Below are 26,203 nucleotides of genomic sequence, written 5' to 3'. Positions count from 1 at the left end.
CTGCTGTACTCCAAGTAATCCTGGCGGTCTCCCTTGTGACACATCTTAGGGTGCTCCCCAGTTAAGGCTACAGAACATCTGAATTTTGCTGAACGCAATCTCTCTTTCCTCCCAACAATTTCCAATCGAAAAAAAAAAATAATAAAAAAGTATACTTGTTTTTTTTCCCCCAAGAAATTCTGGATATCCAGCAACACCACCAAAAGCAGAGGTTGAACCAGAGCTGACACCCACGAGTCCCAGGCAAACCAAATTCCCCAAAAGTCTTCCTCCAGGATTCCTCCCAAAACTGCTGCTAAACGGAGCTTGTGGCTCTCTCTAATTAGGTTGGTCAGCAAGGGCAACTGCCACACGGCCTGATGATGGGCTCTAAGTCCATCGATCATCACGTGAGCCCAGGGCCGAGGGAAGCACCTTCAAGTAATTAATCCTTCCCAGCCTGGGGAGCATATTTGGATTGAGTATGGAGGAAATGCAGCCAAGATGGACAGAGGACACCCTCTTGGTGGTATTACACTTTATTAAAAAAAAAAAACAAAACAAAACCAAACAAAATCTCAGCCCCATTTTCTGTGTTCTCTTTCACAAAAGTAAAGAATTCAAAAACGAAGTCCCAGCAGTTCTTTTTTTCCTCATCCCACTGTACAACCATTTGCTGTGACAAGCCTCCAGCTCCTTGGGTGAGCTGGGGCTGCTGAAACGTGCTGCTTCTTTGTATGTGACTTCTATGTCAAATTATTACTGAAAGGCTATTAAGCAGTGCCATCCCCATCACCTTTATTGTTGCCGGATCTCAGAGTTTTCTGTTGGATGCCTGAATATTACCACTGGACCACACGCTACTGTCAGACAATAGCTATCTCCAGGGATGCTGGTACCTGGTTTTATTTATTTATGAGATATAAAAAGAAGAAGAGGTTTAGAGCACACACAGAACACATCCATCAAGGTCTGCCCGCTGCCATGAGCAGACATACATATGTCAGCAGGAAGGCCACACTCTTTTGTTCCAGCCATACCATGATCTAATACAGTGGGCAGTTTTTCTTAGCAAGCCAGTCATCTGTCTTTCAGAAGCAGGAGGCAGATGATTAGTGTTGCACTACCCTCTCCTAACACTTAATTAATGACAATATTTGAGGATACTACAACAAAAGACATCCAGCATGTGTTAGTCAGTCTTCCATGGCGAAGGGGCATGGGGAGCTACTCAGGTTCAGATGTAACATCTCTGATTGAGACACACAGAAAAGACAAAAGTTTCTCCAAGTTGCCCTTGGCCAGTGCAATCAGGCTCCTTCCCTTGCAAGCCTTTCAACAGGGATGCCTAGTCAAGGGACCAACTTGGTATTTAGCAAGTCCACAACCAATCTGGGTTGCTGGGAAAATCAGCCTTGGGGGACCTTGGAGATGTGTCCATTGCAACGCCACCCAAGATGATGTGTGCATGGATAGAGGGGAAGCCAGCACTCAACTCCAAGACATAAGCCAATATGTTAACAGGCTCCAGCAGGGCAGCTGACAGACCGTGGCTGTGTCAAGAAAGCTGATGTTTCAACATCAGCTGCTTTTCGCAATCCACTGAGAGTGGCTTCAACGTCACATTGGTAACTGCCAAACGATGGGCAAGCTGGGCACAATGAGGTATGTCTTCAAATATTTAGAGATTCAAAGTGAATTATTCTGTGCATTTGCATTAAAAATACTGGTCTTTTCCTACAGCACAATAAGTATTCATGTTTTTTTAACCTAAACTAGAATGCACTGAGATTCATCATTTGTCTAGTCCACATTTCAATTTCTTTTATTATGGCTCTTTCATTGTGCCCAAGTATCCCATTCTTCCTTGCTTTTATGCCTTTAATTTTGCCCTGTAGAATAGCCTAAAAATCACTATTTACAACTGAACAGATAACTCGCACTTATTTTAATACCTTCTCCCTGTTCAAAAAAACCAAAAACCATAATTACACCCAAACTTGTAAGAAAACACAAAACCAAGAGAAACCTCTATGCTTCTTTTATATTTGCATCCAGGGGGAACAGCTATTTGCAAAACAACAAAATGTTTCCCAAAGAACATCTGCAACCCTCAGAACTTGAAAACCAACTCAGGCTTCATTAATGAACAGCCCAGCTGAAATCAAAGGCAAGTCAAGAGAGAGGCGATGTTCCTCCCTGGTGCAAAGAGATAACACATTCCTTTGCCATGTAACAAGGTCCCCTTTCCTGATGCTTCTGCAGAGGTCTGAACTACCAGTCATGTCTACAACATAGCCACCGCTGCCTCACCCTGCAGCACAAGCCAGACCCAGGCCCAAAATTAAATGCAAGAATATGCTCCAGCTAACAAGGTCTGCTGAAAGACAGACTAGATTACCCAGATCAGACCCTACAGCAATTCTCTATCTGGACCAGGAGCTCGCTTATGTCTGGGCAGCTGGAGAGGTGGTTTTATCTGCCCGTGCCCACAAGTGCTGGCCTCTCAAACAGCAGCTCAGAAGCAGGCAGGATGAGACCTGCCTTCCGCCTCCATGCACAAGCCAGCCACATGTCAACAGGGACAAGCATTGCGCAACCCACTGTTCTTCTGGCAAAGGATCCCTCCTACAACTTGCCTGTGTCAAGGAGGGGATGCAGTAGAGTCAAAGCATTCAGCACAAAAGTGGGAAGTTATATCATTAGCAATGTGAACTTGCAGCCCAGAAAGCCAACTGTATCCTGGGCTGCATCAAGAGAAGCATGACCAGCAGGTCAAGGGAGGGGATTCTCCTCCTCTGCTTCACTCTCGTGAGACCCCACCTGCAGTGCTGTGTCCAACTTTGGGGCTCCCAACATAAGGAGGACATAGACCTGCTCAAGTGGGTCCAGAGGAGGCCATGAAGATGCTCAGGGGGCTGGAGAACCTCCCCTCTGAGGACAGGCTGAGAGAGTTGGGGGTGTTCAGCCTGGAGAATAGGAGGTTCCAAGGAGACCTTATAGCAGCCTCCCAGTACCTAAAGGGGGCTACAGGAAATGGAGGAGAGACTCTTGATCAGGGAGTGTAGGGACAGGATGAGAGGTAATGGTTTTAAACTGAAAGAGTTGAGATTTAGATTAGATGTAAGGAAGAAATTCTTGAATGTGAGGGTGGTGAGACACTGGAACAGGTTGCCCAGAGAAGTTGTGGCTGCCCCCTCCCTGGCAGTGTTCAAGGCCAGGTTGGACAGGGTTTTAAAGAACCTGGTCTAGAGGAAAGTGTCTCTGGCCACGGCAGGGGTTTGGAATTGGATGATCTTTAAGTTCCCTTCCAACCCAAACCAATCTATGATTCTATGTTCCAACAGTTACATTATGAATTTGCTTTTTTGAAGCACACCTTTGACTTTTACTTTTGGGACCATTTCATATATAGAGGTTGACACCTGAATGGTTTTCTGTTTCTACTTTAGCATTTCTAGAGTCCTTTGGGGCAAGAGGGAAACATGTAAGGAAAGCATATCTGGTCTTTGCTTAAAAACATGCCACAAAAAAGAGAGTCTACTTCATGCAAACCACTGTTTACAGTTTCAGCATATTCTGAGCAAGTTTTTGACCCTTTTGCCACATCTGAGCACACTTCCCAGATCAAGCAGCCTCCACAGCAGTCAAGTTACCCTCTGTGGAATCACAGCCCGCTGCCCTTTGCACATCTTCACATCTACTCCCAAGATCAGTGCACCTACAGCCAAGCATTAAACAACCATTTAGACAAACTTCTTGCAAAGATGCTGGGGAGATGAGGGAAGACACAAGCAAGCCTAGAGAATATTCCACATTTCTTCTCCTAGTCCCCCAAAATACCTCCAAAATCCTCATCAGCACTACTCTTCCATGTTGCAGCCTCAAATCCTGAGTGTGCGTATTGGGTCTGGCTGAGATGGAGTTAGTTTTCCCCATAGCAGTCCTCATAGTGTTGTGCTGTGTATTGGTAGCTAGAAAACGTGCTGATAACACACCGGCGTTTTAGCTACTTCTGAGCAGTGATCGCAGAGCATCAAGGGTGTCTCTCCATTCCCCCCGCCTCACCCAGTAATCTGGGGGTGGGCAAGATCTTGGGAGGGGACCTAGCCAGGACAGCTGACCCAAACTGAGTTAAGGGATATTCCATACCATATGATGTCTGCTCAGCAATAAAAGCTGAGAGAGGAGGAAGAGGTGGGGGCATTTGTTACTACAACATTTGTCTTCTGGAGCAACTGCTACATTCCCTACTTTACAGGAAGTGGCTGGACATCACCTGCTGATGGGAAGCAGAGAATCACTCTTGTTTTCGCTTGCTTCCATGCACAGTCTTTCCTTTTGCTTTATTAAACTCCCTTTATCTTGACCCATGAGTTTTTTTCCATCTTATCTTCTCCCCCACTGCCTTGTCCTGCTGAGGAATAGAGTGATAGAGCAGCTTGGTGGGCACCTGGTGTCCAGCCAAGGTCAACCCACCACATGGTAAGACATTAGTGCCTCATTATACAAATCAAATCCAACAAAAGTTTGGTTCTCACCTTTGAAAATCACTACCAGAAATGAGCTCTGGAGAGAGTGTGATATTTATACACCAGCCACACTGAACATGAGCAAGTAAAACTTCAGTCCCCAAGGAGTCAAGTAGAATAAATTACAGTAAGGGATCAATACTCTACCGAGAGGTTGATAGCCTTGTCTCGAAGGGCCTCCAAATGGATTCCTGCTCCCAAATCCACTCCCATCAATGGATCCATAAGACATTTTCTAGATAGCAATGGATGCGGGATTATACTTCAGACCTAAGAAAACAGAGAAAAACAGATACAATACTGTTAAAAGTCAGTTCAACCCCAGTATTCTATGAAAAAAGACAAAACCAAAAAAAGGTAAATGAAAAAATACAAAACTATCTCCAAACTTCAGGATGCCCACCTGGAAAAAATAAAAGCACTAAAATCCAGGTCTCCTGGACTACAGCTGTTCCTGGGGGCAAACAAGTCATTTGACCTCCCCATGCCTTATTTTCTCCAGTGATAAAGGGCAACCATTTATCTGTTTCAGCCACAGCAAGACTTTTAATTCTTTGCTGTTCAAAAAGTGCTTTGAGATCCTGAGCTGGTAGGCAAAGACTAGGCACTCTATCAAAAAAAAAGGTAATGCTGTCTTCTGGAACATTATCACTGTGCAGCTGGCTACGAGTCTATCCATCATACTGCAGTCTTGATGAGCTCTCAAAAGAGACAGTTTACTGCTATATTATAAGCTCCTGGGTCTCTAGTATAAATATTGGAGCCAGAGTTATTTTTTTCTTGGGTTTTTTTTTTTTTTTTAAAAAAAAGCTGCAAGGCCTAAGGTAGGAGCAGCAGAATTAAAATCAATGCAGCAATGTCAGAGAAAGACTATTTCTTCCCCCTTCCCACCTCCACATCAACAGGTACCGTCTTACCATGGGCCCCAAATAGCCTCCAGCAGGGTCCCAGGACTTAAATATTAAGAATAGTTCATCCCTAAAGCATGGAGATGATGATGGAAAAGGAAGAGAAGAGATAAAGGTGCTGGGTCAGTTGGGGCATGATACAGGACCAAACCCAGCTGCTGCTTTCTTACACCAAGGCTATGAAAAAACACCCCATATAGGTGTGTCTACAGCCACAAAAGGTAGAAGACAACACTGCCTATGGGGTAGCCCTTCATCAAGCAGTCATGCAGTGATACTGCAGTATAGCAGCATGGGAGAGTCCAGTGGAGAGGACAAGTCAGAGTGAGATGACTGGTAATACCAACTGCCCTCTGTGTAGGGAGTTGCTCTGCCTTATCACAGAATCAGCTCAGTTGGAAAATACCTTGAAGCTCCTCCAGTCCAACCATGAACATCACACTGACCGTTCTCAACTCCACCAGATCCCTCAGCACTGGGTCAACCCGACTCTTCAACCCCTCCAGGGATGGGGACTCCACCACTGCCCTGGGCAGCCCATTCCAACGCCCAACAACCCCTTCTGCAAAGAAATACTTCCTAATAACCAGTCTAAAATAAATGTCACTTGCTGACTGAAGGACAACCTGGGCCATAAACAAATCCTCTCCAACACGCACATGTAACCCCTCCAGCCTAACAGCAGAAGATGCTGGATGCAATGCTCTGCCCTGGGCTTGGATACTCAAACTGCACATGGCCTGGACCAGTCACTTTCCCTCTGATGTGCAAAAAGCTGGGAATGGCCTCCCATTTGTATGAGCTTCTTGACACATGTCACATGATGAACTGATGTATGCACTGATAGATACCTCAGCAAAGGGCTGAGGTGTCTTTTGGGGTGCACTGACACAGCGGTGTACTTGCAACTACTCCTTTCGTTTGTCCTTCACGGACAGCAAAGCACCAGAAATTCCCAGTTCTGGATGGTACTGGGAACAGTCTAATGGCCTTAGGCACCTCTTGTACTTCACTCTCTTGTTTTCTTTCAAAGTTTCGAGACTAAGCAAAAAATGAGTGCTGAGAGTTGCCAGACAGCGGAACTCTAGGACTAAAGGCAATCACTCACCATCCTCCCTTAATTGGGCCAGACACATAAACGAGGATGAAAGTGCAACTGCCTTGAGAGAGCAAGCGATGGGAGCTAAACCCATTAAAAGTGGAGAAATTCCAGAATACAGCTTCCCCACCCAGCCTCAGTGTACCATGTACACACATAATTGGCATCTGAGGCTGCAAGTGCCCCTAGGCCATAAATCCTTCATTTTAGGAACAGCCTTCAAGTCCAAACCTATGGCAGCCAACCTGCAATAGCCCAAGCAGCCAGAGAGAAGGATAAGCGCCTGTATTTGTGTGTGCATCGAGGAGACAGAAAATGAAGTAAACAAGACAGAAAGTTAAAAGAAGCCATCTGCAAACCAAGGATTTCCAAGACACTCAACAACACAACAGTCGATCATGTCAAGCATGAAAAACTTTGAGTATCACAAAAATATAATCTATGTCTTGATGGAAGTTCTCAACCACTAAATGCTACAAGGAACAGATGAAGATTCACTTGGGGAGTCTGCAGTGGATTTGGGAACAAATTTTGTCTCACCCAGGCCTCAGGTTAGCCCTCAACGACCACAGCAACACAACCTCTATTGCAAAATGCAGCCTAAGATCTAGCAAGACCCTTACCTGGGAAAATAACTGCACATAAAAGGCAGTTACAGGAAAATTTCTGGGCAAGGATAAGGAATTATCTTATTTTCTTTAGCTCTCAGCATGGCTACAGATTAAGACTGCTGTAAACAGGGAAGTGGGACAACAAGACAGCTTGAAAACTGCCTCTGCATCGAGGTTGATCCTGACCCATCCTTTCTTTTAGAGATAAGCAAGTGGAAGCATTTGCTGCCACAACTTCCCCAAGGCCACATACAACAAACGTGGAGTGAAAGTCTACACCATGTTGTAAAATGACTTGATTACAACTGGGCAAGTGTTTCTTTGGCAAACAGTGAATGCATCTATTTTTTCCCCAACAGAGTGGTGTGAAAGGGGGAGAGAAGGAATGCTTTTAAAGCACTCCAAATGTATCATGTTGATTTATCGTTTTCAAAGCATGCTTCCATTTTAAAACTTTTTCTCCCTGTAGGGGGGAAAAAAAAAAAAAAAAAAAAAAGGAAAGAACTGAAAATTAAATATTTTGTTTTAGTTTAACCAACTTTTTTAGAAACAACCACCTCCCACCCCATCCTACTAAGCCATTGAAATATCCCTTATTCACACAGCTCCGGAACCACGCTCCTACCCCACAGTAATATATTTATAGGAAAACTTAACGGCAGTTCTAAGTACCTTTAATTTGATTGGCAATAAAAGCATTTCCTTCCCCATCCCCATGGCACCTCCCAAGTCTTTTGTCTACTGCTCCTCAGGGAGACTTGTCCAATTTACTGTGAAGGCAGTTTGTACAAATTGGAACAAGCATTGCCTAACAGACTGGATACAGAAAAAAAAAATTTAAAAAAGAAGAAGAAAAATATCACAGCTTTGTCCTCATCACCTAAAATACAAATGAAGGAACAATAACACCTAATCCAGACTAAAAGGATATCCATCCTGCCAGAGGCATGAATTTATATTTTAATGACATAATAACTTCTTCTTGCTTTGTATATCCTGTAGAAGTCAATCATGCAGTGAATATCATAGTAGGATGTAGGATCTCAAGGAAAGTGTTGGTCCATGCTTCTTGGGTTGGGAAAGATACTGGCAGGTAAAACCAAGCAGGCAAAATTATATAAAGAGTTCCCCTATAATACATCAGTCTCCATTTAGAGGGAAATTTAGATGGGCAGCATAATTAGTAGTAGGAATGAAAGGTAAAGATTTCGACATGGAAGAAATAGGTTGGAGAGTACTTTAGACAAGTTAGATATTTTTAAAGCTGAGTTTGACTGTGAAACGTGAACATACTGGAAAGAAACGGAAAAGGAGGACAGATATGGATATATCGGACCAAATCCATCAAAGAGTCGTGAAGAAGATTAAGGGATGGGAGCATCTGACATACGAGGAGAGGTTGAGGGAGCTGGGTCTGTTCAGCCTGGAGAAGGGAAGGCTCAGGCAAGGTTTATTAATGTCTATAAATGTCTAATGGGAGGAAGTGAACACGATGGAGCCAGACTCCTCTCAGTAGTGCTCAAGAGGCAATGGGGCTGAATTGAAATACAGGAAATTCCACTTAAAAAAATTAAAAAAAGCTGTTTTGTTTGGGTTTCTTATATGGTGAGGGTGGTCAAACACTGGCACAGGCTGTGCAGACAGGTGGTAGGGACCCCATCGTCGGAGATATTCAAGCCTTGACTGAACATGGGCCTAAGCAACTGGCTCTAGGTGATCTTGCTCTGTGGAGGGTGGCTGGACAAGATGACATTCAGAAGCTCCTTCCCACTTCAGTGGTTCTAGGATTCTGCAGTTTTCCTCCTCTGCTGACTCAGCCACTGCCTGAAGCAGACTGAGAGTCATTCATGACCCCCTTGGCAGACTGGAGTACCCTTATTGTGCCTATTTACTAAATGGGAAGAGAAAAGAAAAGTAAGAAAATAGATACATTTGCATCTCCTTCAAAAACACTGGAATAGATTCACTGAAAGTATCTGATGGTAAAAAACGGTAACAGCCAGCATGCATCTGACAACGAGTCATATCAAACCAACGTTAACTTCGTTATGCAACAAGTTAGCAGGCAGTGGAGTGAGCAGAAAACCAGCAGATATTACAGATTTATGCTACTTGGGGTTTCTTTCATGACAAAACAAATGGATTGGAGGTGCAGAGGATTTTTTTTTAATTAGAAAAATACACCCAGTGGACTGTTGTTATAACCAAAGAAAAAATTGTGTGGGGTCTACCAAAATCTGCTCTCTCCATTTGTATTTTGAGCACTGAGCTGGATGATGGAATGGGGATTAGTCTCATTAAACACACACACAACACCAAATAGGGAGGTTAGATGACATAGGTTCAGCATTCAGAACAATCCTCACAAACCAGAACTGATGTTTGACAAAGAAAATAAGATGCTACATAACTCAGGTCAACAGCAGGGACCTGAATTTAGAAGCAGCAAAGGTGCACAAATGGAGGATGGGGAACAACTGGCCAGTGCTGCAGAGAATCATAGAACCATAGAATCGTCTGGGGTGGAAAAGACCTTTAAGATCATCGGTCCAACCATTAACCTAACACTGCCTTGTTCACCGCTAAATCATGTCCCCAGGTGCCACATCTACAGGTCTTTTAAATACCTCCAGGGATTGTGACTCAACCACTTCCCTGGGCAGCCTGTTCCAGTGCTTAATAACACTTTCAGTGAAGAATTTATTTGTAATATCCAATCTAAACCTCCCCTGGCCCAACTTGAAACTATTTCCTCTTGTCCTATTGCTTGTTACTTGGGAAAAAAGACCAACACCCACCTTGCTACAACCTCCTTTCAAGTAGTTATAGAGAGGCATGTGGCCTCCCCTCATGCCCCTTTTCTCCAGGCTAAACACCCCCAGTTCCCTCAGCCGCTCCTCACAGGACTTGTGCTCTAGACCCTGCACCAGCTTCGCTGCCCTTCTCTGGACACGCTCCAGCACCTCAATGTCTTTCTTGTAGTGGTGAGCCCAAAACTAAACCCAGTATTTCAAGGTGTAGCCTCACCAGTGTTGAGTACAGGGGGACAATCCCTTCCCTAGTCCTGCTGGCCACACTATTTCTGATACAATCCAGGATGCTATTGGCCTTCTTGGCCAACTGGACACATTGCCAGATCATATTCAGATGGTTGTCAACCAATACCCCCAGCTCCTTTCCCGCCAGGCAGGTCTCCAGCCACTCTTCCCCAAGTCTGTAGCATTGCAGGGTGTTGTTGTGACCCAAGTGCAGGACCTGGCACTGAGCCTTGTTGAACCTCATATAATTGGCCTTGGCCCATTGATCCAGCCTGTCCAGATCCCTCTGCAGAGCCTCCCTACCCTCGAGCAGATCAACACTCCTGACCAACTTGGTGTCATCTGGAAACTTACCGAGGGTGCACTCGATCCCCTCATCCAGATCATTGACAAAGATATTGAACAGAACTGGCCCCAAAACTGAGCCCTGGAGAACACCACTTGTCACCAGCCGCTAACCGTATTTAACTCCATTCATCACTACTCTCATCCAGCCAGTTTTTTACCCAGTGAAGACTACTCCTGTCCAAGCAATGAGCGGCCATTTTCTCCAGGAGAATGCTGTGGGAAACAGTGTCAAAGGCTTTACTAAAGTCAAGGTAAACAACATCCACAGCCTTTCCCTCACCCAATAAGCAGGTCACCTTGTCACAGAAGGAGATCAGGTTAGTCAAGCAGGACCTGCCTTTCATAAACCCATGCCTGATCACCTCGTCATGTATGTGCCATGTGATGGCACTCAGAATGATCTGCTCCATAACCTTCCCCGGCACCAAGGTCAGGCTGACAGACCTGTAGTTCCCCAGATCCTCCTTCCGGCAGTTCTTGTAGATGGGTGTCACACTTGCTAGCCGGGACCTTCCCCGTTAGCCACGACTGCTGATAAATGATGGAAAGTGGCTTGGTGAGCACTTCTGCCAGCTCCCTCAGCACCCTTGGGGAGATCCCATCCAGGCCCATAGGCTTGTGTGTGTGTAAGTGGTGTAGCAGGTCACTAACCATTTCCCCTTGAATTATGGGGCTTCATTCTGCTCCCTGTCCCTGAGACCAACTGAAGTGGCTGGGTACCCTGAGAACAACTAGTCTTAACATTAAAGACAGAGGCAAAGAAGGCATTAAGTACCTCAGCCTTTTCCTCATCATCTGTCACTATGTTCCTCTTCGCATCCAATAAGGCATGGAGATTCTCCTTAGCCCTCTTTTTGTTGTGAATGTATTTACAGAAACATTTTTTTATTGCCTTTTACAGCAGTAGCGAGATTAAGTTCTAGTTGGGCCTTGGTCCTTCTACATTTCTCCCTGCATAACCTCCTGACATCTTCATAGTTCCCCTGAGTTGTCTGCCCCTTCTTCCAAAGATCATAAACTCTCTTTTTTTTCCTGAATTCCAGTCAAAGCTCTCTGTTCAGCCAGGCTGGTCTATCCCACCAGCTCGTCTTTCAGCACATGGGGACGCCTGCTCCTGTGCCCTCAAGATCTCCTTCTTGAAGAACATCCAGCCTTCCTGGACTCCTTTGCCCTTCAGGACTGCTTCCCAAGGAACTCTGTCAACCAGGCTCCTAAACAGGCCAAAGGCTGCCCTCCAGAAGTTCAAGGTGGCAGTTCACTGACCCTCCTCCTTACTCTCCAAGAATCATAAACTCTATCATTTTGTGAACACTATGCCCAAGACACCTCCAGGGATGGAGGGATGCTATAGACTGCAAACTGAACATGAATCTGTGCAATGACGTTTCCTGTAAAAGTGGCAGACATCTTCATGGGATGTATAAATAGGATTACAATCTTCTAGACAGGTGAAGTAAACCTTTTGCTTGACCCCACACAGTGGAGTCCTCAGCTGTAGGCAGCAAGCTCCAGCAAAGATTTTGACAGCAACTGAAGAGAGTCTAGAGTGAACTTGGAGAATGACAAGAGGTCAAGAAAACATGACCTGCTAGGAAAGCCTGAGTAAATGGGTTTGCTTTGCCTATAGAAGAGAAGATTGATGGGACAACCTGAGCCTTCAAATCTGTGCAAAGCTGCTGCAAAATGAGAGGGAGGAAAATATTCTCTTCATTTGTGTTGGACAAGACAAGGGAATAGCTCTAAACCAAAGTAGAAAAGATCAAGTGAAACACTAGGAGAGCCTATGAGGAAGGATAGAGCACTTCTGGGAACAGGCAACACAGGGAAAATCTTCTTATACCTGGAGGTTATAAGATCAGCCAATGCTGGTCCGGGGCCAGTCCTGTTTCACATCTCCATTAACAATCTGGATGATGGGGCAGGGTGTATCTTCAGCAAGTTTGCCAATGATATCAAACTCGGAGTGGCTGATACACCAGAGGGCCGAGCTGCCATTCAGAGGGACCTAGACAGGCTGGAGAAATGGGCAAACATCACAGAACAGTTGAGATGACCATCTAGGCCATCCCCCCTGCTCAAAGCAGGATCAGCTAGAGCAGGTTGTCCAGGATTGCGTGCAATTGGGTTTTAAATATCTCCAAGGATGGAGACTACACAACGTCTACACAAGTTACTACACAAGTGATAGGACAAGAGGTAATGGCCTCAAATTGCACCAGGGAAGGTTTAGACTGGATATTAGGAAGCATTTCTTTACAGAACGGGTGGTTAGGCATTGGAATGGGCTGCCCAGGGAGGTGGTGGAGTCCCCAACCCCGGAGGTGTTTAAGAGTAAAGTTGACTTAGCGCTTAGAGATATGCTGTAGTTGGGAACTGTCAGTGTTAGGTCAATGGTTGAACTGGGTGATCTTCTAGGTCTTTTCCAACCTAGACAATTCTGTGATTCTGTGATTCTGTCTCCTTGGTATCTAACCAGCCACATCATCAAAATGCAGGTGGCGGCTGTTCATGGGATGGGAGGAAGGGGTCGCACAGGGAACGTGATCTACTGCAAAAGTGGTTGCAGACACAGAACTTCCAGACTCACAAACAACTTCCAGTCTTGCATTTGCATGTATTCTAGGTTGAGCATTCACTCTTTTCAGGATAGGTCCATCACATCGAAGGGAGGACCTCCACGTTTCTCAGGAAAGAGCATTAGAAACTTAGCAGTGGATTCAGTGGGACCTTCTGGCAGGCTAATAGCCAGCTGAGGCCAAGACCAGGCATCCAGGTGAATTCCTTGCCCTGAATTTCACAGTGAGCTGTTGGTGCTGCTGGGCTCCTCACCAGGATTTCTCCTGCCTGAGGAATAACACTGCTAACAGAAAGCCAACTGTTTCTGTTTACTGTTCAGCTCTAGAAAAATAAAATCACAGACAGTTTGGATAATTAACTGCCATTAATGAACACAGGGGGTGGTGAGAACAATGACACTCTTGTATTCTATTCCCAGCTCTACCATCACCATGTTGATGGAGAAGTGCCTTCACTGGGAGCTTCAGAAGTGATTAGTGATGATGATACCTCCACTTCTGGATGAGTAACTAGAGATACATTTTTCTGAGGCTTTTAACCCAGATAAAATCCTTGTACCAACCAGCCTGACCTTCATAAAGAAAGAGCAGATCATTTCATACAAATCGTATTTACGCATCAACGCCTACAGCCTCTGGTCAGACCAGGTCACCTCTTTCCATAAGAGCCTCTCTGAGGCTCCAGTTAATGAAGGATCAGCCCAGCCACTCTGTTAGAAGAGCTGCATCTTCTCATCTCTTGAACTTTGCTGTTTGATCTCTGTTGCCTCTTAACCTTCCCTCAGATGAACTAAACAGGTTGACCCTTTTCATTTCTCACTAGGAGACTTGTTTACCAGCACACACAAACCACAAGAAGGAGGACATTCAGTATTTTCTTGCTTTCCATACAGCTGCCTCTGCTTCCCTGCCTGTAAAATGGACAGACAGATACAGAGCCCTCCTTTTTACTCTGTTGCAGGGTACCAGGATTAACTTGATTAATATGAAAGTTTTTTGAAGACGTGAGATGAAAGGGCGTATTTGCAAAGCATGCTGCTTTTCCAAATCCCCTCTAACAGACTCGACTCTGTCACTCATGTCACAGACATACTGCTTTTTAGCTTTTCTTCTCAGGGATTTTCTCAATTATTAAAAACAAAACTCAATAAACCTTTATGCTGTTGACCTGGAAAAATGCCCCTTTCCTCTTTTCTCAGAGAGCCTGAATTTAAGAACAAGCTCTGCTGCTGAAGCACTTTTTTTTTTTTTTAATCAACATTTTTAACACTGAATTGGTGTAATTGCACAAATCCCTGAGTGCTCACTGAGCCTCATAACACGACTGTCGGAGGTCAATCAGAATAGCTGTAGTGGATGACTTTCTTCTTTTTCAGAGTGTGCCTTCAAGGTAATTTATGCTCCTTTGGATCTTTTGTGATGTTTGTAATATTAACATTGTGTTCTCGGGTGGCTTTGGGCAGGCGAGGCAAGGAAGCAATGCTCGGGATTTGAAGAAGTGACTGGCAGGAGAGCAGTCCAGGCATGATGCCCTGCACACAGTGAGGCCAGGGATGCAGCAAGACACATGCTTCCTCCCACTCTGCTTCCCAATTAAGTTTTAATGCTGATGGAAGGTCCTTGGAGAGTGAAGTCATCTCTGTCTCCATGGCCTAAGAAGCATGCTGTCTAGCCTATGTTGACATTATGCAAAATATGGCAACAACAACAACAACAAAAACCCAGGACATTATATCTATAATCAGAACTTGTACAAATTTAATTGGCTTCCAGAAACTTCTAGAGACACATATGTAGTACTTGACAGGCACAACGTCACTTATGACTGTAAACACCCTGATTCAACACACTGAAGCACGCTCTTGTCTACCCTCCTCCAGCTGAAGTGTACTACAGAGCGAAGAAAACGCCCACAGCCTTAAGGCATCGTGGAGTAGGTGCAAAATAAAAACAGCATGGATTATCTCAGAAACGAGCTGCTTCTGCTATTCTAGAGATTTGCTAAGAAACAATGAGAAAAATTCACTTTTTGCGTTCTTCCTTGTCAAAGGCTTATTTCAGGAAAGCATCTGATCGCTTTTTAAGAGATTTCGTTTTTCTTCCCCGTGGTATAGCTACCATTGTAGACGTCTCCAGGAGCAGAGCAGTTTGTCTTGGGAACACATACTATCAGGATAGGCTTTGAAGTCAGAGATACCAAGATAAGACATCCATGACATCTTATGGAGATATATACTGAGCGACAAATAGAGACAGTTGGTTCGCTATGCTTCTAACTGGGGTGACACTAAGATCTCAGGCTGGCCTCAGTGCACTTGATTGCAACCTTCCATTAATCTAATTTCTCCACCAGCTCAGCAACACTATGCAAACCCAACAGAAACAGTTTCTGCTTAACCCCTTCTTTAATCAGTCAGTCACTCCCAAGATTTGCAGCTAACAGCACCCATTAGGTACACGAGACCCTTTCCTGTCAATCACAAGGCACCTCAATCCCCACCAACCTCATGAAGGCTCCATCTAAGACCTCCTATTGATGTTAGAGGACTTTAGATCTCATGGACTGTCATGCAACATAAAGGAGAAGGAAACCACAAGCACCAGAGATAGGAAGGAATGAATGCTTGCAAGACATCTGTATACATTTCACGTTACACAAATGTCTGCGTATCAGACACGAAGAACAGAGGTAAGGGAAGCAATCTGCAAGCCTGTTGTGCTCCTTTCATGTCAGTCCCAGCTGCCACTTCAATACACTGACTTTTCTTCCACATCGGCCTGACTGCATGTCTTCTCACAAAAGAACTGAAGACAGTCTTCAAATCCTGCTAAGTGGCACCAGAGACAGGCTGGCCTTAGGCAAATGTCAAGAAGAAGGACTAGATATATTTTGTTTAGCTTGGGAATCTCAGATTTCTAGACCTCCTGTTTAAGCTGTATAACATTCTTGAGAGCAAAAGTAGCTATTTAGGGCTGCTAGAAAAAGTCTTCCATCAAAAGGGTCACAGATGCACGGAAAGATGGATGCCTTCCATCTTCAAAGCACAAGGCAGCGCACACTGAAACACCTTGGTTCCCAAAAGCACCACCCAAGTATGATAAATGACAAAGTGATTGAACTAGCACGGTCAACCCTCAGGACCTAAATTTCTTTATTTTTCAAGGAAGCAATCAGGCTTCCTTGATACTGAGGTATTTAGATCAAAAGAAAAGAAGACCAACCATCTTTGGGAGACCAAAGATGTTTTGGAGTCTACTGCCACCGAGTTGTATGTAACACGTTCTACTGTTCAACTCCAGGCTATATGGATGGCAGTGCTTAGATGACTTAGTGCCAGGTCACTTAGCTCAGTTTGACTGAAATGTGATGCCACCCTTCCTATTTTTAAACTGACATTAAAATAATGGTTAAACAACATTTCTTCCAGCTCCTGCAGGAGAACATGATCTAGACGGCTTCCAACCCTGAATTTCCCTAGTACAAATGTTCTGAAACAGTGCCTGTTCTAAATCCACCAAGGGTTTCCTTTCTTTTTCTTTCCTTCATTGCCACCTTCTATTCGCCGTTTTGTGCCATGTTGTCTACTTTTTGTGAACCTTGCATGTAGAACGGTCTTAATCTATCCATACGCTAGACAAACACAGAAGTATTACATATTTCAGTGAACAGCAAAATTAAATTTCCAGTCAGTTCAGAATCCAGGTTTCAGCTCTCTTTTTACTAGTTACAAAAGATGAATATTAATGTCTAGTTGCTGTTAAAAAAAAAACCAAAACAGGCAGGAAGAACACAAAGAGGAGGGAAGTTTGCTACTGTGAAGTTAAAAGTAAACTTATTAATTATAAAAGATGTACATGCACGAATGGACAAAGCCCAACTGTAACACACTAGGTCAGCTTAACAAAATTAGAAATAGCATTTATAAATTTATATTGGATTTCAACAGAATAAGGAAAAATACATCTGAGGACAGCAACCAGTTTTGAGTCCACATGAATATTCTGGTTGACAGACCTGCAATGCTTTAGGGGAAGGTGATGCAGGGTAAAACGGGACCTCCCCCATAATCCAACATCACTCGTTTCCTACGTGCCACTCCCCAGAGTAGAAGTACTAATATTCAACGCACACAATCAGAATATTCATCAGCCGAAGTTCTCATCTACACCAGTGTTCACTGGTAGTTGCATTATAAATAAATCCTGCAGAAGGATAAATGAGAAACAGCATAGTCTAGTGAAAAGACACAGTACACAGTGGGAAGTTCAAGAGTCTACTTCTACATTTGGTAGCAATTCATCAGGAAACAGAAAACAACTTGATATCTTCATTTCAGGTTTCCTACCAAGACCATGGCAGATGACAGAAGTCAGTTAAGCTTGGTGTAAATCAAGTCAACAGATGGCTATGGAGAGAATTAAAAAACTATCACACTGGCCATATCATGGACAGCAGTCTCCAAAGCCTAAATTCTGGGGAGAAAAAGATTGGGGCGGGGAGTGGTGTTCAACTTGGTTTTTTTGGTGTAGGGGTTTTTTAAGTGGGAACTGAAAGAAAACCAATGAGAAGCTGTGCAGCAGTTTCCAAGTTTCTTTCCAGTGAGAGGTCAGCACTAAGAAGGCAAAATGAAACACGTTCAAAAATCAAGTGTCAGTGAACGTGGGCAGCCGAGGTCAACCACCAACTCAAGATGCTGAGTCTTGGCAGGAGCTGAAGGGAGGCTCGGGGCATCCCCAGAATGCCCTGGAAGCAAAGGCCATCTTTGAAAAGATAGAAAGAGGGAGCCACAAACCCACGCAACAAAGGTGAGAAATAGAGATATCTACAAATATTTCAGGGATATAGAGAGGAGGAAATAGTTCAACACAATCACAAGCAATGAGTAGCTGGAACGTGGGCATGAAGTCAGCTACAGTGTAACCATCACCTAACTATAAAATCATTAGTCCTTGACTTCCCCAAAGAATAACCTCAAAGAAAGGTCAAAAAACCAGAGTGGCCATGTTTCCTTATGCACCCGTGCAAACCACCTTGGGAATACTGCATCCAAACAAGTACTCATCACCTTCCCCTCTTTATACAAACCATCTAGCTCATGAAGAGACAAGAGACAGCTCGTACACACCACCAGCCTCTGCTGACAAGAGCCCTTTTGACATTTCTATTCCTTGCTCTGCCCATTGTGCTTCTACGATGACTCTATGTATCTTCACAGAAGACTACAAAAGACTTCCAAACAATGCCCATGCTGTGAGAGAAAGTAAAACCAAGTAGCAGAAATACATGTGCTCGAACAATGAGAAAAATGCAGAAAGGTGCTCGGGATTGCACCGGGTCCTGTGGCCACCCATCGCAAATGGCAACCTGGAGTCAGCAACAGCTGTGAGTCAATTTTCTTGCCAAATTTAAGTGAATTTGTTGAAATACCTCCATGGAACCTTCTTCGGACCACTGTACACATTGGAAGAAAAACAAAAGGCATGATCAATTTTCCAACCCATTCACCTTTGCCAAGACCCCTCACTGATGGAGACCATGGTTGATCCCTCAATTATTTCAAGTGGTGCTCAATATCACACCAATCTGCTGTTCACAGAAGGACTTTCTTGTCTGTATTTTTAACCCACAACAAAATCTCTCTAAGTCAGAAGGGAGGTTGAGCATCTTGACTAGCCTTATTTCAACTTTTTCCCTACCCAAATAAAAGCCATCAAAAAATAAGAAGTTTTTAAAGCAAGGGATGCTCCTCAGTAGGTGCAAAGTCACAGGCAGGCAAGGAATTGCTGGGGTTGCTTGTAACAAGGCAACAGGATGAAAATTAAGTAACATGGACTGAAGAGGAACAAGCAATAGAGATGTTTTTGACCACAGACATTCATCAAGATGTAGCAGAAAAACACAGCAACAAATTTGCCTAAATCCTAGGAAAACACACGAACAACCACCCCTCATCAGCTGGGGAGGGGAGGCTGTCCACGATGGAGCAGAGCCTCCTGCCATGTCTCCTGCCAGCAGCAGAGCACGGTAGGCAAGCGGAGGATTAGCATAGCAAGAAAAAAGAGATTTCACCGCGTTTGAAGGCTTACAAGGAAGGACGACAAGAAAGCGCATGCGAAGCATCTGGATGTGTAAATATGTGTTGTCAAAGGAGCTTGCCTTCTCCAGACCAGTTCCGCTCAGAAAGCGTTTGCTGAGGAGACAGAAGAGACAGCTAACAGCACGAGGCAGCCTGCGGAGAGCTAAACTCATCACTTTCCCAGCTTTCTTTCACCCTAATGACAGATATATTTTGGGGTACATCCACGATCATGCTGAGAAAACCGTATCGGTCAGGTCTGCTCTGACACAGGCTCCAATCAGCTATGAACCAGAGACCATAAAAAGCCCCATTTCAGCTCATTTCCCAGCTTCGGTATCATTTGCCGCACACTTTGGGACTCCTCCTTCCTGCTGATAAGCTCGTGTAGCACATGATGGCACCAAAGGGAACCAACTGCAAATATCAAGGAGAAAAAGCAGCTTCGCTTCAGCGCGTGACTCATGCAAGAAGAACGCCAAGCCCTGAACAAGCCAAAGCAAAACAGCTGACTATCAAACCCTGCATGTAAGTGCAAAGATGCCTTTAAAAAATACAAACTGCATTTTTTTTCTACCAAAAAAGCAGTTTGTATTTTTCATACAATTAGCCATGTACAAGAGCCTGATGAAGACAGGACACACAGTGTGGAATGTAATTGTGTAAATGCAGGTGCCAAGTACCATCTGAGATGCCCTGTGAGGCACATGTGGGGCTGGTAGACCTCACTGCTGACGCACAGCCTTCTGGGCTGGCAGAAGAGTGGGAACCAGCTCCAAATTAAGGCACCTAAATCTCAGTGTGTGCAAAAGGTATCTGAGCACCCATGGCTACTGCTAGAGATTTAAGTCAATCCAGTCAGTGAAGACTAGAGAGTAAGTCAAAACATGCAGAATGTGCCTCCTTTTCAGTAAAGAGAGGGAATGGAGGAAGGTAGCAGCTCCTAAGAAGGCTAAACATACAACAGAAAAAATTAAAATAAAATTTACCATTAAATTTCTAATTTTCACCTCTCTTCTCTGCTTTACCTATTTCTACCACTTTCCTCCTAATACAGTAGGACAACTAAGCAGGTGAGGTCTCTTCAGACTGGGAAAAGAATGATGGGGTGTGGAAAAAGCTCATAAAATAAGACCCCATAAAGTCTTGAGTCACCTGAAAAAGGCAAAACGCCCCCTCTTCTTCCAGTGCAAGAACTGGGGATTAAGGAAGCAAATGCATGACGAGACAGGAATGAAAGAAAAGAGATACTCCTCAGTGTAAAGTTAGGTAAGCAAGAACTCCATTCCACAGGCTGCTGTGGATGCTAAAATCTTACACAGACTTAAAAATGCAACAGGATTATGAGAGGAAGAAGAAAAAAAAGAAGAAAAAAAAAAGCCATCATGTGGTATTAAACATACCACCTCTGCCTCAGGGAAAATGGGAAAACACTGGGAGAAGTCTTGCTCTGTTTGCCCTGTTTTCTTGCTCTTCACAAAGCAGCCACAACTAATCACAGAACTAGACTGGATTTGGTCCAGCTTGCATAGATGCATCTCTATCCTGACCCAGTTTGTCTCTTCATATGAAAATACCAGAAGGAAATCCTTTGGGTAAGCACAGAATCAGACAATTCAAGACCTGTCAAGATACTTGAAATTTGTCTCTTTCGGTCAGCTGTTCTGTCTTGTTTCTTTCCGTGAACATGGTGAGTATGCCCTCCACTTGACACCAGTATCTTGGCCTTATAAATTAGGTTAGACCCAACAGTAAGAGCCATATTTCAAGACAAACATATTATCAAGAATCACCAGATCTCCATCACCCAAGAGTAAATAGAAATACTTAGCAGAAAGGAGAAAGCAAGAGAATCGCCAAAGGCCCATCAGCCACGAAAGGCTGGTAGCTGAGCATCTTTCTGTGTTCAGGCAGACTTGAACCTAAATCCATCCGTAAATTTCGGAAGATAAACAGTTGTTGGAGACTAAAGTCAGGAGTGGGCATGAAGAACTAACAGAAACTAAGTTCACATCTGATGAAAAGTGTGCAAAAGATCATAAAGTGGTTTAGGTTACCAGGGACTTTAAAGATCATCTAGTCCAACCCCCCTACCACGGGCAGGGACACCTTCCACTAGACCAGGTTGCTCAAAGCCCCGTCCAACCCGGCCTTGAACACTGCCAGGGAGTGGGCAGCCACAGCTTCTCTGAGCAACCTGGTCTAGTGCCTCACCACCCTCACAGTAAAGTTCTTCTTCCTTATGTCCAACCTAAATCTACCCTCTTTCAGTTTAAAACCGTTACCCCTCATCCCATCCCTACACTCCCTGATAAAGAGTCCCTCCCCATCTTTCCTATAGCCCCTTTAAGTACTAGAAGGCCTCTATCAGGTCTCCCTGGAGCCTTCTCTTCTCCAGCTGAACACCCCCAACTCTCTCAGCCTGTCCTCACAGGGGAGGTGCTCCAGTCCCCTGAGCATCTTCGTGGCCTCCTCGGGCCCCGCTTGAGGAGGTCCATGTACTCCTTACGTTGGGGGCCCCAGAACTGGACACAGCACTGCAGGTGGGGTCTCACAAGAGTGGAGGGGGAGAATCCCCTCCTTCAACCTGCTGGCTACATTTCTCTTTATGCAGTCCAGCACATGGTTGGCTTTCTGGGCTGTGAGTGCACGTTGCTGGCTCACAGTCAGTTTTCCATCCACTAATACCCTCAAGTCCTTCTCCGCAGGGCTGCTCTCAATCCAGATGCATCTGTGTTGTGCTTCATTTTACTGCTCTTAACAGAAACACTGTAATTATGTTGTATAATTGCACACCTGTAAAGGATGCATGTGAATCAGGGTGGTTAAGAGGTATAAAAATATTTTGGTCCCAAATAAGCTGAGGCGAGAGGCGGACCCTGTTCTGCTGTATCTGCTCTCTGCCTGTGATGGTAGTGCCCACAGCACTTTCATCACGCAGGCATCCCCTTTACAACATCGTTACACAGAACTGCAATATTGAGTAGAAATACATACTCCCTCACATTATTTTTTTTTATTCTCTATCTAAACTTGTCTAATCTCGCTGGCCTTAATTTTTATTGTTTGGTTTGGGTTTTTTTTTAGTGGCTTGATTCTATGTAAAGGATAGGATCCACATTTGAGAAGAATTCTTTCCTATTGACCTTTGTATACATGCAGTCAGTTTTTAACTTATATTTTTTGTCTCAAAAACTTTTTCAGCCTGAAGAAAGAATCGTTCTGAAAATGAAATAAATAAAACATAAAATGAAGCAGACTCTGTAATGGAGTTAGGACATGGACCAAAAGAACATGTATTTCAAATATTCTATTGCACCGTTTGCTTGTGTTACATTGAAAGCTTTGGGAAGCTATCCAAACCTATACAGACACAAAATAATCCATGGTAATTACAGCTGCAAGGTGCCAGTGATAGCAAAAAGTGTTTTGATTTGAAAATGAAACTGAAAACTCAAAGGTGAGGCAGAAAACATGGAATAGCTTGTGCAGTAAGAGAAATGTCCAAAAAAGAAGTGGTGAACAGAGAAGATTTGACACACACCCCCCTCCCCCCCCCAAAAAAAAAAAAAAAAAAAAAAAAAAGTGACAAAAGGAATGAAAGAATCCCTGTGCAAAAATTAACTGGACAAATGTTGGAGGAGTTTCAATCCCTTCCACAGGTTTTTGGTTTTGTTTCCTCTCTTATCTCAGTGGAGGATCTAGAAGATCTCTAATGGGTTTAGCCACTTTCCTCCCTCTGAATAAACCACAGGAATGTCCAAATTCCTGAAAGCAAGGGAAAGCAGAGAGAACTGGAGACTCTACAGGCCTTACATGGCTTCAGACCAGACAAAAATACTTGGCAGAACTGATCACAGCCATAGGGCATAGCTGCCCAACATGGATCTTCCCAAGGAGCACAAGGTCCATGTCCCCTCCCACCTCCCCTAAAAAGTTGCACCTCTTTGGAGAGCTCTTAGGACAGCCTGGGGTCAGGGGAGAACGTGGTGGCTGGTGAGTCCCAAAGCGCATACAGCTCCTCTGAAGACCCATCTCAGAAAATCCAAGGATACCTTTTAGTTTCCAGAACCACTCACAAGCTCATGGCTCCTCTTCTCCAGCATTTATATTCCTCTTGTTAAATAACCCGATTAAACCACATTTAACGTGAGGGAAAAAAACAAAACAAATCAAAACAAAAAAAACCCAAACAAACAAACAAAAACAAACAAACAAACAAAAAACCCCACAAAACAAAAAACCCCAAAACAACTTAAAAGACAAGTCAGCTATGCAAAGATGAAAACTCCGGCTTTAAATTTAAAGAAGATAGAAAAGCTTATCTGTTGTACCTTTCAAATCAAAACCCAATCTCACTATGTTATCAGGAAAGAAATGAAAACACTGCAACGGGAGCATAACTGAAATAGTTTAAGGTCAAACAAAAAAACCAAACAATTCCAGCAATTAAGTTCATGGGAGCACAGGGAAGGTGCACACAGTTGTGTCTAATGGGTTCGTTCCACAACGAGACCAGAAATATTTATTCAAATTGAATAGTGCCTCCCTCTTTGTGCTGCCTTAATCCAAGGATTAAATTTGTTATCCACAAAAGGTATGAGAATCTGGCCCCTAATGATTACATGCTCATAAAAATCAGAAGATATTGTTGCTATTTCAACTAAGTATCATAAACAACAGCATTAATTAAATTTTGCCAGGCACTGTACATATTGCAGATGCTTCAGAATAAATTGTTTCATTGCAAAACAGAGTATGTGCAAGCTCCAGCAGGGATGGGTAGTCCCACTTTAAATTGCTCTAAGGAAATACATGCCTCTACCAGGCCATTACTTTGCAGGAAAACATTTTGAAATCCATTTTCAAATACTGAATTCAAAAAGTTGAGATAGCCGCTCTCTGCAGATAAATTTAAGGGAAACTATAAAAGACTGAAAGGCTAAAAAAAGAAATCTGGTCCAGATGGATTCCCGGCTGAATTCTATAAAATATTTACAGATCTTCTGTCACCAAAACTTACGTTTTTTTTGATGAGGTGGAAACCAAAGGCTTTCCACCTGCCCTTTTCATTTTTTTTTTTTTCTTTTTAAACCCTTGCAGAAGATATAATGTTATGTTGGGGAAAAAAAAAAAAAACCACAACAAAAAACAAAACAAAACAAAACAAACAGAAAAAACCCCAAATCCAAAAACCACAACAGACTTTAATCTCAACTGTAATTACTGCAAGTGACTCCAATTAATCAGTGCTGAATTCTAAAATTCTGTGAAAAGAGACATTGTCTCTTTGCTTAATTTAGCCCAAAGTTGTTCCCTAAATTTCAAGTTCAACAGTTTGTTCATTAAAATAGGCTTAGCTCGGATAAACACAGGCTGATACCACCATCATTCACACAATAAATTAACAGCCTAGTCCCATGACAGTGCTGTCTCTAGATACCAAAAGATACTTCATCATGTGTCATAAGGGCAAAGTATCCACTTTTTCATTTAAGATCAGCAAAAAAATTCTCAATTTTCTGCTCCTAAAAATGTATGTTCCATTTGCCAACACCCAGCCTGCCAGACTTCAGCTCCCCAAGAAGGAGGGAGCAGTTTATATATACATGACATGCAGACTGACGTTATATTTGTTGTGGTCCTGTAGATGAGAGAACAGATGAACATGGAGCAGCCCTCTAAACTGCAAATAATCCCATCAGTCCTGGCAGGACTTTTGGAGAAGGATGTGACTAAGCATCAGCAACGTTATCAATAATTCAATCCTTATTTCAGGGCGTGCATCCAGGCACTGCTTGGTACTTGTGGATTTGATGTACAAGGTAACAAGGGGAAGGCAGTGGACTGAAACTAGGCAATAAAGGTCCAGGTCATAGCTCTCATATTTTTGTTCAAGGCTGTGCATCTTTGTTCTTCTATCTGGCCCCGGGAAGAGAGCCAAAGACCTTAAAACATGAATTCCTTCCATAACAATGCATGCGATAGGCATGAATTTTGATCTTTATTGGGCGCTCTCAGCTCTGTGCAGCACAAAGAACTATCTCCTACCATTTATTTCATAGAATCACAGAATGGTTTGGGTTGGAAGGGATGTTAGAGATCATCTAGTTCCAACCCCCCTGCCACAGCCAGGGACACCTTCCACTAGACCAGGTTGCCCAAAGCCCCATCCAACCTGGCCTTGAACACTTCCAGGGGGGGGGCAGCCACAACTTCTCTGGGCAACCTGTGCCAGGGCCTCACCACCCTCACAGGGAAGAATTTCTTCCTTATATCTAACACAAATCTACCCTTTCTCAGTTTAAAACCATTACCCCTCATCCTATCCCTACACACCCTGATAAAGAGCCCCTCCCCACTTTCCTGTAGCCACTTTAAGTACTGGGAGGCCATTCTAAGGTCTCCCAAGAGCCTCCTCTTCTCCAGACTGAACACCCCCAACTCTCTCAGCCTGTCCTCACAGGGGAGGTGCTCCAGCCCCTGATTATGTTCGTGGCCTCCTCTGGACCGGCTCGAGCAGCTCCGTGTCCTTCTGATGTTGGGGGCTCCAGAGCTGAACACAGCACTGCAGGTGGAGTCTCATTAGAGTGGAGTAGAAGGGGAGAATCCCGTCCCTCGCCCTGCTGGCCACACTTCTCTTGATGCAGCCCAGGACACGGTTGGCTTTCTGGGCTATGAGTGCACATTGCTGGCTCATAGTCAGTCTTCCATCCACTAATACCCCCAAGTCCTTCTTCGTAGAGCTCTCTTAATCCACTCATCGTTCAGCTTGTATTTGTGCTTGGGATTGCTCCAGCCCATGTGCAGGACCTTGAGCTTGGCCTTGTTGAACTTCATGAGGTTTGCACGGTCCCACTTCTCCAGCCTGTCCAGGTCCCTCTGGATGGCCCATCCCTCCCCTCCAGTGTGTCGACTGCACCACACAGCTTGGTGTCATCAGCAAATTTGCTGAGGGTGCACTCGATCCCACTGTCCATGTCACCAACAAAGATGTTAAACAGCGCCGGTCCCAACACCAACCCCTGAGGAACA

General features: G+C 44.1%; 1 protein-coding gene across 9 annotated transcripts in view; it reads right to left on the bottom strand.

Moving 5' to 3' along the window:
• The window catches only part of TSNARE1 (t-SNARE domain containing 1), a 508,113-nt gene that overhangs the window by 384,643 nt on the left and 97,267 nt on the right, over positions 1-26,203 (bottom strand). For all 9 annotated transcript variants that reach the window (XM_074846421.1, XM_074846412.1, XM_074846395.1 and 6 more), the window contains one exon: positions 4,659-4,781. In XM_074846421.1, the coding sequence (XP_074702522.1) occupies positions 4,659-4,743 (85 nt within the window). In that variant the 5' untranslated portion in view covers positions 4,744-4,781. The remainder of the gene's footprint in view (positions 1-4,658; positions 4,782-26,203) is intronic.

This window comes from Strix aluco, chromosome 1, assembly GCF_031877795.1.
Source record: "Strix aluco isolate bStrAlu1 chromosome 1, bStrAlu1.hap1, whole genome shotgun sequence".
Lineage (NCBI taxonomy): Eukaryota > Metazoa > Chordata > Aves > Strigiformes > Strigidae > Strix > Strix aluco.
This window is presented reverse-complemented; position numbering and strand designations above follow the sequence as displayed.